Genomic DNA, 16,399 nt, shown 5'->3' with positions numbered 1-16,399 from the left:
CAGTCTGAAAATAAGTGGTAGGTCTTGCTCTATAACAAAGGAATTACAGGAGTTTAAACAAGAGCCATATTTTCTTCCTTTATGGCTTTGTAATTCTAATTTTCTGCCACAAAAAAAGCCCTCTATGGACCAGATATATCTATGGCTCCTTCCCGTTGACCTAAATGAGAGTTTGCACATTTGTCCAAGGGCCATAACAGAAGAGATGTTGCTTTCTGTTCTGTAATTTCACCATAGGCATCATCCAGGTCACAACCAATGCTGCTAGGCTGAAAAGATGTATCCGGTGTCTGTTATTGTTTTTTCATTATGAATTCCAGGAATAAATTAACTTGTTGTATGTTTTTAATTATATTAAATCTCAAAGATATGGAGATTTTAAATGAGATTAAGTCTGCAAGATCCTGAGTTCCTGTAGATGACTCTACCATGGGCGCATCTCATCTTTGAAAATGAGATGTTTGACATAGTTGCAAACATTGGACTGATACAGGCTGACAAACAAAATTATTTTGTGAATTCTTCTCCTGTGCTTATTAAAAACATAATTGTTCACATTTGAAAGAATGATCTTCTGCTTAAGATTATTAAGGCAGGGTTGTATCTTGTTGTCTGGTCAGGGCATTAGTCTAGCTATCATAATCCCTGTATGGATTAACCATGCCGACAACTGTCCTTGAACAACTTTCTTAAGCATTTTCCAAAACTCAGGAACTGAGAAAGTTGAAATTAACAGCTGTGATAAGTCATAAGGAAAGTAATTTCAACTAAGTAAGTAGATGCTGTAATGCTACTGGCACAAAGTAGCAGTGGACCCAATAAAACTAATCTTGAGAAAACCAGTTGCTAGCCACAAGGCACCTGGCTGCAAATACTGGCAGGCGTATTTCTCATAGCAACGGTTTCAGTAACGTGACCTTTCTATTACCAGTTTCATGCTGTGTCATTTATCTGAACTATAGGAAGGTAAGTGCTTCTATGCTGAGTACAGCTCAAAAAGGACTGATCTGTCCTCTAACATGTAAGAAATGCTTTGTCAATCATATTGTTCAATTCTTGAGGCCACAAGTCCCCTTACAGGTACAGCTGGTTTGATAATAAAACATAAAACTGTCTTTGCATGTATTTTCTCACAAATACATGGTCTCCAGAACAGTATTTTAAGATACAAGAACCTCCTTCCTGCTAATCTGGATGTTCAACTAGATAGTTTGAGATGGTATCAGAGTTGTAAGTAATCTTTTCAAAAGACCCAAGTCTGACATGCTAAACATCTATTTATGCTGCTAACCAATCTCTCCCATACAAATACCCCTCCAACAGAAAAGAAGTAGTGTCATCTCCTGAAAAACAGGTTTCATGGATTACTTCTGAAGTAAGAAAGCAAGGAGCTAAAATCTTCCCCTGGCTTAATCTGCACTGCAGAGCTGCTTCCTTTTGCACTGATTCTGGCAAATTCTGTAAACCAGGAGTGACTACAGCAAAACCTGTAATTTTTGTCTAAAGGACATTCATCTGCTAATTGTATGTCATCACGTGAACAGAAGCATCTTGAACCAACTCAGGGATCTAATTCTGCCCCAGAGGCAAGCACAAACCTTACATTGTGGGTGACATGAAATAAGCAGTACACTTTATACCAAAGATGCATGAAGTGGAAGACGGTGAGAGCCACTGCGCTAGTGCTTCAGGAGCCAGTGTCAGCTGGTCCCTGGACCGTACCACTGGCTCTAGAGGGCTGTAACAGGAAGCAAATTCAGTTTTTGCCTACTTCCCCATGTGTGTTTAGAGTAAGATTAATTTAGATCTCAACTAAGCAAATTAAATCAACAAGCTTCATAAAGGTTTGAACACCTATCATTGTACCTCCTGTCTAGGTACAGCCACCACAGACGTGTTTGGCCACCTCAGTGGAGGTGAGGAGAGAAGCCAGATTCACATTTCAAGTAAACAAGTTAAAACTCCTAATTTTTGTTGTAATGAAACCATTTTATGAATTGAAAACATCTGCTTAAGAGCACCACCAAGAGGGAAAGAGGAGGCGGCCCTGTGCATTCCCTCCCTCCTCACAGGTCTCTGAGGGCTGCCAGAGGTAGGGCAGAAGACCGCTCTCCTCCTCCAGATGACCACACACAGAGAACACAAAAGATGAAGACCTGCACTTGGGACAGGTTCTCCCCAGGGCTCGCTGGTGAGTACAGAAAGCCAAGTACTTCTCTAACGAGGGCTGTCCCGTGTTCGTTTACTAACAGTCATTTAATCTCTGTAAAATCCATGGGTTTAAGCAGAAACACCAAATCTCTAGAACCGATTTATCTTTTCAGGCAAAGCACAGCTGATACTGGGACAGTGAAAAGATAAGCTTATTGGACTGTAACTGTGGCTGAACAATAAGCTGGCTAAAGGAAGGGTTTATCGTAAGGTATCGTTGTCAAGCTCACAGCCTTGAAGGAGGCTGCTTAGCATGAAATGCTGGAGAACTGGGTGTGCAACTGCAGGCTGTTCTTATTGCCTGGGGTGGTTTTTGCTCTCACCACAGTCATGAAGCCTCTGAGACACTGAGAAAACTGCCTTTGGTCCATGGAAAAATTACTAAAGTAGCGAGAGGGAGGTAGACTGCCTTAATGTGAGTATTAACTTTGCTCTCTGCTGGTAACAAAGGAGAGAAGTTTTTGTTACCGAAAGAAATTCAGAGGGAAAAAACTTAATAGCAAACAAAAGCAAGACTGGTCAGTTCATTCTGGCACACATCAGGCTGCAGTTCTAATGCCAATGTCAATGTATTACATGCTGTGTAGCTATAAATTTCAGTTGTGTTTGAATAAACACCAGCATGTAAAACTGCTTTGGGTCTGCCTAATGCAGTCTGTCTGTAAACAGGACAGAATCACTGTATTTCTTCAGCTGAATGGCCCCAAAATTAAAATCTTTAGTTGCTCTCAAAGTACACGTACCTGCAATCCCTTGTAGCAGCCCACAGACATTAAAAATGCTTTTCTTCATAATACTCTGCACACACATAGTAAAGACAGACACAAATGCCACGGCACAGAGAATCATGATTCCCACGGCTAGGAAAATAGCGGTTGCCTGCCAGAACCCACTGGCAATCTCATTGAAGTTTTCGGCGTAAGGACCACAAAGCGTGTCTCGTCTAGAAAGCTGCATGTGGGAGATTCTGGTGCAGCGCCCATAGATGCCCAATGTCGGGTGGTAAGGCTCCTGCGACCCCCCCGTTCTGTTGTCCACATCCTCAGAGCTTGAAGGCTTTGCTTTGCCAATCAGCCAGTCTGCACTCATGAAAGCAATGAGCTCTGCAAAAGCCACCACAATACTCAGGAGAGTCCATAGCATTGACCGACATGTTACAATGACATGACACATATTGATGTCCAGTGCTTGTGATCAGTGCAGCTGACAGTCTTAAAATCCAGGCACAAGGGGGAAAAAATTAAATTAAGGAAGAAAAAAAGGATCCTAAGAAAATCACTGTGGCTGCTCTGCCTGCTCTTTCAGCTCTCTCATAAAGGCCAAGATGAAATTTCTCAGGAGAAAAAGTGAACAGCCCCAAGTTTTGCAAGCAGTGCAGTCATTTGATCTCTCTGTTTAGTTTCTCCTTTTTTCTTTCCGGGATGCTGAGCTCTGAAGTACACTTTTCTTTCTTAATATTCATACTGGCACATGATGCTGAAGGCTGGCGAGGGAGGCTGCAAGGACTGCCCACTGTTTGACATCACACACCTACAAGAAAAAAAGAGACAACACATCAGCAGTGAGAAAAGTCTTCCTTTCCAACCCCACAACAAGCCAAGATCTTGCACAGAAACACATCCAAAAACTCTAACAAGGGTCTGTCAAACAGAGCCTGCCGGAAACCTCCCGGGTTTGCCCCAAGGGAGTGATTAATCTCGCTGCCCGGCCTTACACATGGTATCTGCTCTGTCCCATCCCATTGCACATGTTTGTCAAGCACTTTGCAACAAAGGTCTCAGTAACACCCAGCGGTCCCACCTACTCCTACCACCACGCCCCCATCATCTTCCTCTGCTAGAAATTACCAAGGTTGCTGGCAGTTACCCAGCAAAATGTTTGAACACGTTCAAGCAGTTTCACAGGCATAAGGCTCCTGCCTTCAGTTTGGGGAGGCAGCACGGCACTCCTTTGGGAAGGAAGCCAGATACAGCTCCACATGCCACGGGCACCTGGGTGCACGGGGCAACGAAGGAACCTTGTTCCAACCTCCTGGGCTTCTGCTGACTGCAGCTGAGTCAAACCCAGCCTCCAGAGGAGACAAACAGGATTGCAGCTGGGGACAGCCTGCCCTGCGATGTGGTGACACAGCCCACCCCTTTGAAGCCTGGGTTTTGCAGGAGCGGCACTTCTCTGGGTTCTGTATCCAGCCAGTTCTGTATCCACCAGTGTTTCAGAAAAGCAACCTGCCTGCAAGTATGCCACACATTTCATCATGACCTGATGCCAACACTGGCAGCCTCTGGTGACTTAGCCACTGTAAACAGGAATCTGTGGAAAAACACTCCAGTTGCTGTCCAGTGGCCAAGAGCCCCACTGAGAAGAGTTGCTAGTCAGCCTTGAGCTTCCTGACTCCTCTCAATTCCCCCCTTCTACAGTCCTGTGCATGCTGGGACTACAGCAAAATGTTCCACAGAGCTTTCCCCAAGCATTTATGCTGCCTTTCAACAGTAGCTGATGACATTCCCAGAGTTACACTTAGTACAAGAGGCAATCAGAGATCACTATACTTTTAACTCATACCCAAACACTGGCATCAAAATAACAGACGGGTTAATCTCACACACCTCTGAGCTTGAACTGAAACTATGTCGTCTGAAAGCAAGGGTGGGAGCAGGAATGCCCTCATGTTTTACCCCCTCTGTGATGAGAATGTAGCATTTCCAAGTTTTCCTCACAAAAAACAAAATACTGACATTGAACTGGAGGCAAGAGAGTCGAGAACCAGATCTGGACCTCACTGCTGCGCTGCTGCCAAATAGAAAGGGGTCAGCAGACACCCGAAAAACAGACATCCCCAATTTTATTTTTTTTTTTAGCTTTGTCATGGGGTTGGTATTTACTTTCTTAGGAGTTTTAAGCCCAGTGGTTGAATCCTAGTCCCACTGAACGCGAAACGGAACACACACCCACAACTTCAGCACATTCAGAACTTCATCCAGCAATTTCCACTCCTTCCTATACTAGTTGTAGTGAATCATCCACAAGATTTTATCCGCATTTCTTTTCCTCATTTAGATCTACAGACTCCTCTGGTACTAGCAAATACACAGACTTAAGCTGCTGGGCCAACAACTGAATTTGGTCGTCTTTAGTTTGATGTTACAGCATTGCCTTAGAAAAAGGCAAAACATATTTAGTTCTGCTTTTAGCCATACTGAGATAACAGTTCAGCTCATTTTCCATTTTTGGGGGAAAGCATTAAGTTTTTAAGCAACCTGACATACTGATGACTCAAATACACCCTTTGTCATAACAGAGAGCTGACGTGTCAGCCTGCCAAAAAAAAAGTTAATTCTCTCAGTATTTCCACTTTAAATAACAACTGGAATGTAGGAAATGTCCAATACAAACCTACATTCTTCTGATGTCATCTGCACAATTAAAGAGAATTTAATACAAAATGTCTTTATTTTTTAAGAGAAATTCCAAAAAGCTCTAGAATCTGTATTTCTGTGCAAGCACCACACCCATGTGAACTCCTCATCTTTGTGATTCCAGGATTTCAACTGAGGTGCAAGGGGCACAGGAGTTGAACACCCATCACAGCTGTTACTGCTTACTCTGTACTTTCTGAACATAAAATACTGTTTATTGAACAGAGATGAGAACAAAGTTCATATTTACTTAAGTAGGTGGAAATTCCAGATGAACACTGGCAGCCACAAAAACATGGCACTAGTAACAAATGTGGGATGCCATATTAGAATCAGAAGTAAAGACCAAAGGGGTTCTTTTCCATTTGAAATGCAAGTACAAGAATAAATTGCAGTAACAAAGTCACTGCCTAAGCAAAATAGCCTATCTAAAGATGATATGGAGGTCACGTCAAATGTCAGGACTTCACTGGAACATACACTTCCCTGTTTTGCAACACAGGAAAACTTCACCGCACCTAAAAATTAGTAAATGTCATTGATAACGACAGTTCAACAGAATATATTTTGCTTTCCAATGAAAACTTCATAATTTGGCTTTTCCTAGGTAACGAGTACTTCATTCTGGTACAAAAAGTGTCTCCAGAGCAATGTACACTTATTCATGGGAGAACTTCTCATAAATTTATTCTTGCACTAGTGATGCCCTCAAATGGCAGTGCCACTCACAACTCCTTTTTGTGAGAACGGATGGACAGAAACACATGAAGGAGGATGGCGAGACCAGATGAGGGGCAGGGGTCACTCTCCTACAACTCCTTTTTGTGAACAGACAGACAGAAACATATTAAGTAGGATGGTGCATAGACCCGAGGAGGGGCAGGGGCACTTCTACTCTTTGAGACTTCGCAGATAAAGTACTGGAGATAAGTTAATAGTTCAGACACGTTTGTGTAGTTAACCTCTTCCTTCCAACACACCCCACCTTGAGTTTCCAAATGAACCTAAGCAATTCTCACATGGCTCCAACAGCATGTTTGTGCCATACATTGAAGCCTTTCCAGCTACTAAATACTGCTAAATAACTGTGCTTCATGAAGCTTCCCTCCAGGACTCTGCTCACCCCTTTTCTTCCATTTTTGCTCAACAGAAACTCAAGCTAGGTCCTTGCAAGGCTGAAAACTGGCTGTTTATTCCTCCTCTCACTTTCCCATCCCTTGGCAAGTTTTCTCCATGACAGGACTGTATGTTCTTTACAGCACGCCACTCAATATCCAGCTCTGACCGACTGTCAAAATATTTGCTCTGACAGCCTGAATTCAAAACATACAATGGTTCTCTAACCCCTTTCATCTTAACACATTCAAAATAATTCTCGCTGAGGAAGCAGACTACAAAAAGTAGGCTCGCCCCTTAGTCATTTGGGCCTCCCCTTATTTTTACTATTGCATTCAATTGTACAAGCATGGAAGGAGGCCATCTAAGCTGGGGAAGCAGGTGCCCCAGGAGGGAAACAGACCCACACCCCAAGCACCATGTGAGCCACACACCACAGCAGCTTCCCAGAGTGAGGGTCTTGGCAGCACCATCCCACCCCACCAAACAAGGCACTGTTCCTCGGCTGGACAACACAGCTCTTGGATGGGTCAAAACTAAACCTTCAGCCTCATTTCTCTGTTCCCTGAACCATGGTCATGGTCAGGCTCTGCATTAAATGAAGTCTAACACAGTGAAAAGACGTCAGTGAGAACATCAGATCCTCACAGCATCCAGAGAGAATAAAACTGAGTTCTTGAATGCAAAAATATTTTGGTTGTTTTAATCTATCAAAACAAACCAGCTTAAAATATCACTAAAATGTTCTTCCTCTTTAGACGCAATTTTGACAGCCATACACTCTGCCTCAAGTTATACTTGCACATCTCTAGCTAAGACTATCCAGCTGTTGCCTTTTACTACACAACATTGCTATATGTTAAGTAAATAAATGATATCTATTTTTCTGAACTAGATAAAGAAACACACTTGTCTCCATTTTGCTTATACTGCCAAAACCAGAAAGTCAGAAGCTGATCAAAATTATAATATTTGAATTAAGGTTTTGAATTTAGAGATGTTGAGCTGCAGGGCTTTGCTTTGGCATACAGGGCAGATAGGAAGGAACAGCTATCTGAGTTCAAATCTGAGTCAATCACATACCATGGCTGTTTATTTTTAAAAGGTGTCCTACAAGCAACTTACAAAAGACCCGCAAGTACCTTCCAGAACAATGTTATGGCCAGTCCTTCATGCTCTCTTTATGGCTTGACTGAAGACAGGGGCTCAGACTAAACCCAGCTTTTACCCTTCCCAGCCTGGTTCTGTCAGCTCAAGAGCAAGAATAAATCATCTTTAGATGAGGGGCCTTTGGCTTGGCTTAAACAAACAGCTGAATGGAAGGCCACACAGACTGCTGAAACGGTCCCAATTTATAAAATAAATCCAGGCACAATTAGACATTTTCTTCTGAAGCTTGCTACAGTCCAAAGCGCAACTATGCAGAGCAGTTTCTAAACCTTGTTTACAATACACAAACTTGAGCATCTCATAACCAAAAATGTGCAAACCTTGGAAGCCTGGGCTCTGTTTTCTCTGAAACATTGTTTGTTAACAGTTACAAACACTGAAAATGCTTTGAACTGTGAGAGTGGAAGTGGCTCCTATTTATATTGATGTTTGCAGACTCACTATGTAAAACAAACAGAAAAAGGCACACACACTAAGACTCAATTACCACAAGCTGACCCCCACCCAGGTCGACCTGAGCTCTCGCTTTATGCATCTTCCATCCTTAGGCGTTGCTAGACAAGCAAGTCAGTCAACTGTGAGCTCACCCTGCCTGGCAGAGTGAGGCAGCCACCAAACTACAGAGGCAGGAGGGACAACACTTAGACAATGCGGGATGAGCATTAGAGATTATTCATTTTCTAGGTGAGTGATAAATGTGAGTAAAGAAACTTCTCCTTCCACCTGGTCCCCTCACAGGAGGTGTGTTCTTTCAGGAGCTGCTGCCCAGCAGGAGAGGGCAGGCTCCTCCCGACTTCCACTCAGTCTTCAAAGTAGTGGACCACACACCAAGTAGCGTTTCTCAGGAGATACCACCATGAACACCAACCCACCTTGTTAAACGTGCACTTCTGCATTTTTATCCCCACACACTTATAGATGACTTGAAAACGTAAGAAAAGGTACGTTCATCACAATCCCATCACAAGAGAACAGGGATGAGGATTAGTACTTAAGGAAAGACAAGTTGCCCCAAAAGGTTTGGAGTAAGCTTTCTCTGCAGACCACGAGGAGCTCTGCTGGCACTGGTTTCTGGTAAGCAGTGCATGCTTACCACGGGAAACACCTGGACCAAGAAGAGGAAAGGACACTTGATACTTAAGCGTGTCTTTGTTTTGTTTTTTACATGCAAAACATTTCAAAGTCATCAAAAATATTCAGGGTCAGATAACAAAACCCAAGAAGGTGCTTTAAAACTGAAATGGCTGCACAGCTTCAGACAAACAGCAGAGAATAAGCAAAGGATTCCCTCCCCTTCCATCCACCTTCGTATTTTCATCAAATTATTGCCTACTAAAACAACATTCCAGAGCAGAGCTTTTTACTTGAACAACAGAAGACAAAGCTTTGATTAGTTGTCACTTGTGAATTAAAGACCAAGAGCAAACATTTGCATATCTCGTAAATATTTAACTGTTATAAACCTGCACAGGCATATTAATGAGTGCATTATTGTGACAGGCTGTTGAAATCATGCCATACTGTTCATAGACAGATGCATTTCACTAGTAATAGAAGGAATGTAGATTTACAATGCATTACATCTTGTTCCTGTTGGCACAATGTAAGATGTGAAATATAAATAAAATATTTTGTAAAATAGTTAAAAGTCACTGAAGTATCCTAATGTAATCCCTATTTCCTTGCCTTTCATTTGAATTCTGCCCCGTTTACTTCAGCCACTTCCTAGCAAAGGCAGAGCTTGTAGATGTAAAATCTTAAACTATCCCTTATGTGCCCAAATGCCTGAATTCTATGTACACCAACAAGTAAAAAATAAATACATAAACAACAACAAAAAATGTTGACAGTGACTGTTGTTCTCCTGAGGCAGCTCGAGATGGTAATTCCATCCCATTTTGCAACTGGGTTTCTTCCTGTCATGCTATGGAAAATGACATCTAATTACAGGTGGATTTGTTTCTAGAATACATCATTGTAAAAGAAATGAATATAAAACTTATTTCCAACTTTAAAAAAGAAGCAGTTGAAATGTACTATTCTCTTTCTGACCTCATTAAAAGCCGTGGCAAAACTCCCACTGACTTTAATGGGGTCACTATATCACTGAAAAATCACTAGAAGAATGAGAGTTTCCAAACTTTCAGACCAACTGCCCGGGAGGTTTAAACACAGGACTTATTTCCCTCTTCCCTCATCCAGCCAAAACTTTGCTTATTGCCCCCCCACTAAGAGGAGATCAAGCTAACTCAGATTTCCAGCATCTCCTCTGAACGACAAATTCTCAAGCAAGAGATTTGTTCCATTGCTCCATATTTATTGACTTACAAAATTCCTTAAACCTACAGCCATTACATTGTTTTGAAAACTTACTCAAGATCTTGTGCAATTCCAAAATTTATTAAAACCTATGAGGCTAAGGAAAGCTAATGTGTAGTATTTCTATTGTTGTTATCTCAAGAGAAAATTACACATCACATCAAAAATCATCACTAAGGGAGCAATCTTGGCTACAATTAGTGATAGCCTAACTGCTCAGGAATTTACCAACTGGGAGTGAAATCATGAGTTTCCTTTCCTACTAGCTCACTGAAGTTTCCATCTTCAAGAGTCACATCTGAAGCTCCCTTTCTTGTTTACCTGCAACATCACATCTGTTAAGCAGACTCAAATATTCATTTCATTGTGATTACTTCTTACAACTCTTAACTACAGCTTCTGAATGACTGGCAGGGGACAAAAGGTGGTTAAGAGGAAAATGGGAAGTCAGAAGGAAAGTACTACTAATATTTGGTAGCAAACAAATCCTTGCTATTTTTACACTAAAGCTTTTTACCTTAAAAGGAAGCTAAGCTTTGGCTGTTTAAATAGTTAATAGTGTGTGCATGAGCTTCAGCATCAGCCCAAAAAAACTTGGAATCTGTGCTTGTTTCGCTCCCATGAGTTCATCATGACAGATTTGGAACTACTCTTAATAATTTATGAATATTGCATTAAGACAATTATTATATTAATATATTGGTTATTGTTTAATAAGAGGCTGGTGAGAAAAACAGGCAAGAAAGGAAAGAATGACTCAGTTACGCCACTTCTCAGCAAACTCTGGAGAATTGCTTACTAAAAAGACAATACTAAGACAGGAAAAGCCTCGCAAACACAGCAGATCAAAGATGCAGGACTGTTTAGGAAGGAACAGTCTGAAGGGAAGAGAAGCTGTTTGGGACAAACAAGCTTAAGAAAAAGGCACCTATTGGAGGTGCCTGTTGAAGTTAGGCCAACACAGGACACCATATTGGGCTCCTCATTTTAGGCAAAGCAGACACCCCTGCAAACAGCCTTGGTTCCCTGTATGAAGGAAACACTGCTTCAGCTAATTCTTGAAAGGAAGCCATTGCCATATCAACTTTCACACTTATGGCTGCGTTAGCAGAGTGACCACAAAGGTTATGATCTCCAGTCTGTCTGAACAGCCTGGGGTGGGTCATTCTTCTGCTGAGTCAAGACCTAAGGCTGCAGACCCGAGGAAGAAGGACTCAGAGGTGACTGCACTGTTACTCACTGCATATGCCTGTAAACAGTCTTCTACTTCAGCCCCTCCAGAAAGCCACCAGTTAGCAAGTCACCTCACAGGTATCGACTGTTCCTCAGCTTCATGATGTGTAACATTCTTACAGCATGGAAAGGAGACACTTCCAGCAGAACAGGATGTGCTTTGGATCCAAGCCATACAGCTAAAGCGAACTACCCAGCTACAATACCAGTGACAGATAAGAGAACCTATCATGTTAACTTACATGTTCATTTATGTTCCTAATTCAAACTGAAAGTAAAACATCCTTCAAAAATAATCAATACAGACAAGCAGCTTAGCACAGTAACACATACAAACTTGTGTACCTGACAGGAACACCTTTATTGAGCAAACACTGACTTTTCATTGTACTGGAGCTGAGAAGAACCAGTAGTGACTCAAGGTAACTGAAATGGGTTGTGATGGATCAGAGCTGACGTGTTTCCATACTGGAAAGGTATGTAGACATTGGAAATATCTGGGCACCACATACAACAGAAACCTTGAAAAAAGTGTATGAAAATCCTTTTATCTAGTCTGATAAAAGGCAACGTACTCAAGAGAAACACAGGCGTGCAATATGTCTGTGAACATCTACTGAATGTGAGTTTTAACCATTATTAATGGCTAACCATTTAACCACAACCAAGAGAGAACTGAAATGAGATGTTTCTGATATTGCATATTTCATTAATTAATAATTACAGGAATGATGTATTTAGTTGGGATCTCTAAACTTTAAAGTGGAAGCTCACTGCAAAGACCTTGGAAAAATCTAGACTAATAGTTCAAATTCTGTAAACCCCATTTTAGAGCAAGAAACAAAAAGAAACAGATGATTTATTTTAGCAACTAGATTCAATTCTAAAGCCAAGATTGGACATACTTCTAGAAGCTGAGCCATGTATAAAATACTGGCTTGTTTTAGCATTTTGACTTGCTAGACTAGGTACTGGTAACAGATCTTTTCTGTCATTAAAGTGTACACGACTGTGAAAATGAGTAATAAAAGTTTTTAAAAGCTGAAAAGGGCTAGAGGAAAAGACCATCTGCACATTTCTCATCTTCACTTTCTCTTAAAATGCTCTATCATCTCTCTGCCACTGTTGTCCTGCGGTTTGTGTCACAGCAGCACTTAATGGACAAAACTAAAACTGGACCTGTGTGTGGATATGCATACAGGTAAGGTAGTGCTATGCCTTCCTGCCATCTAGATATATAGGAGAAATGAAGAAGGCATCCTTCTGCAAGTGACAGAGGAGCCAAAGAGGAGAGGTGCTATGCTGGACCTTGTTCTCACCAACAAGGAGGGGCTGGTAGGGAGTGGGCAGCTCAAGGGCAGCCTTGGCTGCAGCAACCACGAAAGGAGGTCAAGACCCTTAGGGCAGTGAGGAGGGTGCACAGCAAGCTCATGACCCTGGACTTCAGGAGAGCAGGCTTTGGCCTCTTCAGGGATCTGCTAGGCAGAGTAGCATGGGATAAAGCCCTGGGGGGAAGAAGGGCCCAAGAAAGCTGGGTAATATTCAAGGTTCACCTCCTCCAAGCTCAGGAGTGATGCATCCCGACAAAGAGAAAGTCGGGCAAAAACGCCAGGAGGCCTGCATGGATGAACAAGGAACTACTGGACAAATTCAAACACAAAAATGAAGCCTACAGAGGGTGGAAGCAAGAAGGAATAGAGAGAAACTGTCTCAGTAGCCCAGGATCAGCCCTGATAGAATTAAACCTGGCCAGAGATGTCCTGGGCAACAAGAAAAGCTTCTATAGGTATTTTGGTGATAAAAGGAACCCTAGAGAAAATGTGAGCTCTCTCCAGAAGAAAACGGGAGACTACCCAGGATATGGAGAAGGCCGAGGTACTTGTGACTTTTTTGCCTCAGTTTTCACAGGCAAGGGTTTCAGCCACATTGCCCATGACACAGAAGGCAATGGTGGGGACTGGGAGAATGAAGAACCACCACTGTCGGAGAAGATCAGGTTCGAGACCATCTAAGAAACCTGAAAGTGTGCAAGTCCATGGGACCCCATGAGACGCATCTGACAGTCCTGAGTGAACTGGTAGATGAAGCCACTATTCGTCATATTTGAGGAGTTGTGGCAGTTCAGTGAAGTTCCCAGTGACTGGAAACAGGGAAACATTGCTCCCATTTTTAAAACAGGAAAAAACGAAGACCCAGGGAACTACATGCCAGTCAGTTTCACCTCTGTACCCAGCGAGATCATATGCTAAGGCACAAGGAAAACCAGGAGGTGATTGGTGACAGCCAACATGGCTTCACTAAGGGCAAATCGTGCCTGACAAATTTGGTGGCCTTTTATGACGGGGTTACAGCACTGGTGAATAAGGGAAGAGCAGCTGACATCATCTACTTGAACTTGGTCAAAGCATTTGACGCTGTCCCACACGACACCCTTGTCTCTAAATTGGAGAGACCTGGATGTGATGGATGGACCACTTGGTGGATAAGGAACTGGCTGGATGGTCACACTCAAAGAGTTGCAGTCAATGGCTTGATGTCCAAGTGGAGAGCAGTGACAAGTGGTGTTCCTCAGGGGTCAGTGTTGGGACTGGTGTTGTTTAACGTCTTGGTTGGCAACATGGACAGTGGGATCAAGTGCACCCTCAGCAAGTTTGCCAACAATACCAAGCTGTATGGTGCGGTCGACATGCTGGAGGGAAGGGATGGCATCCAGAGGGCCTGGACAGGCTTGAGAGGTGGGCCTGTGCAAACCTCATGAAGTTCAACAAGGCCAAGTGTAAGGTCCTGCACGTGGGTCAGGGCAATCCCAAGCACAAATACAGGCTGGGCGATGAGTGTATTGAGAGCAGCTCTGCGGAGAAGGACTTGGGGGTACTGGTGGATGAACAACTGAATATGAGTCAGCAATGTGCACTCACAGCCCAGAAAGCCAACTGTATCCTTGGCTGCACCAAGAGAAGTGTGGCCAGCATGGTGATGCAGGTGATTTTTCCCCCTCTACTCTGCTCTCATAAGACCCCACTTGGAGTACTGCATCCAGCTCTGGTGCCCCAACATAAGAAAGACATGGACCTTGTTGGAGCGGACCCAGAGGAGGGCCACAAAGTTGATCAGGGGGCTGGAGCATATTCCCTGAGAGAGTTGGGATTTTTCAGCCTGGCAAAGAGAAGGCACTGGGGAGACATTATAGTGGCCTTCCAGTACTCAAAGGGCACCTACAGGAAAGAGGGGGAGGGACTCTTTATCAGGGAGTGTAGTGATAGGACAAAGGTTGATGGTTTTAAACTGAAAGACGGTAGATTTAGATTAGATATTATGAATAAATTCTTTACTGTGAGGGTCTTGAGACCCTGGAAGAGGTTGCCCAGAGAAGCTGTAGATGCCCCCTCCCTGGAAATGTTCAAGACAAGGTTGGATGGAGCTTTGAACAACCTGCTCTAGTGGAAGGTGTCCCTGCCTGTGCCAGGGAGGTTGGAATTGGTTGATCTTTAGGGTCCTTTCCAACCCAAACCGTTCTACAATTCTATGATTATTAACCATCCCAGTTTTCCAGATGAGATGTTCCTCAGTCATATAACAAAGTCTGTAGCAACACTGGAAACTGAACCTGAATACTGTCATTACAAACCCCAAAACTCTGTGGGTTTGACATACTCCGCACTGTGCCAACCACTTTTCTTGTCATCCTTCAAACACAAACCTCAGCTATTCCTCTGTCACTTTCAATCTCCAGCCCTGACATGCTGCCTGCAAAGGTATTCCTCCTTCTCTACAAGGTATGACTATGGACAAATGATATCAAATGGAATTATCATATCTCCAACAGTAACTCTGTTTTTGGTGGTCACCAAGAAACAGTTTTGTTATTAATCTGTAAATTTCTCTACAGTATTCACTGTTGAAACACATAATTCTCATAGTATCATGCCACAACAGCTTGTCCATCATAACAGGAAATACAAATTCACCTGCAAAGAAACAAACTTACCTCTGTAACTAGTCTTCTCTACTTGTACTTTAGAGAAGAACATAACTTCAGTCATAACATCTACAGGGGATGATTCTGCCCACACACATACCTTACTGAAGAGAACAAAGCTATATGACAATAGCAGATATTCAACAGGTCCCACAAGGTTACAGGGAGACTTCAGTACAGACAGCCTTTTCAGGTATTGGGTTGGTAAGTTTTCTTTTTAAGGATTTCACTGACATAAATCCTTTCGAAAGCAAATGCCGTCTACAACCTAGTGTAAACATAGCATTTGATTGTACTATTGATAAAAGGTAGAAAGTTCTTGATTATGTCTTCCCCTTGGGAAATGCAAATAAACCAAAATCAAACCTGTATATCTGACGATCTCCCAGTGCCTAGATAGACATCTATTACTAAGAAAAAGTCCCTTGTACTATCAGCTTTAAGAAAATCTCTCTGCTCTCTAAGTTTCAAACATTAATTAGATTCTGAAAATGATCTTTAAATATAAGATTACCTATTAGGTCTCTTTGTTGCATTTCAAGCTCTCTATAAATACAGAACTTCAGTGCAAAATTAAAAGTACAGTGTGTATGTACAGAGTACAAGAAACAGTCTCACTAACTGTCCAACAACTTGCAGTTTCAAAATAATTCTAAGCAGTACACTGTATTTTGTAAATTGATAACAGCAATCATTAGCATTAGTTGGTTCTTTAAATACATGATTGCAAACTATAAATTTTATCTTCCATTTCCTAATAAATGCTCTCCTAGAAAACTGACTAATTTCATCAGGGACAAAATTAAGCAGATGTGAATATTCATTAACAGCATTTATAAAATTAAAAGAAAATAAGGTCATGCAGACCAGACATTTATTTAAACATTTATCAGAATTTTACTTAGAATCTTATCTCATGAATCAACAAAAGTCTTTCAGTGTCACAGTGTAAGCT

At 42.2% G+C, this 16,399-nt stretch overlaps 1 protein-coding gene across 4 annotated transcripts in view; it reads right to left on the bottom strand.

Annotated features, from left to right (window-relative positions):
• The window catches only part of LHFPL2 (LHFPL tetraspan subfamily member 2), a 129,323-nt gene that overhangs the window by 15,242 nt on the left and 97,682 nt on the right, over positions 1 to 16,399 (bottom strand). For all 4 annotated transcript variants that reach the window (XM_074856758.1, XM_074856755.1, XM_074856757.1 and 1 more), the window contains one exon: positions 2,955 to 3,741. In XM_074856758.1, coding sequence (XP_074712859.1) covers positions 2,955 to 3,384 — 430 coding nt within the window. In that variant the 5' untranslated portion in view covers positions 3,385 to 3,741. The remainder of the gene's footprint in view (positions 1 to 2,954; positions 3,742 to 16,399) is intronic.

Source organism: Strix uralensis, chromosome Z (assembly GCF_047716275.1).
Source record: "Strix uralensis isolate ZFMK-TIS-50842 chromosome Z, bStrUra1, whole genome shotgun sequence".
NCBI lineage: Eukaryota > Metazoa > Chordata > Aves > Strigiformes > Strigidae > Strix > Strix uralensis.
Note: the sequence above shows the minus strand (reverse complement) of the source record. Positions and strands in the feature narration are given on the sequence as shown.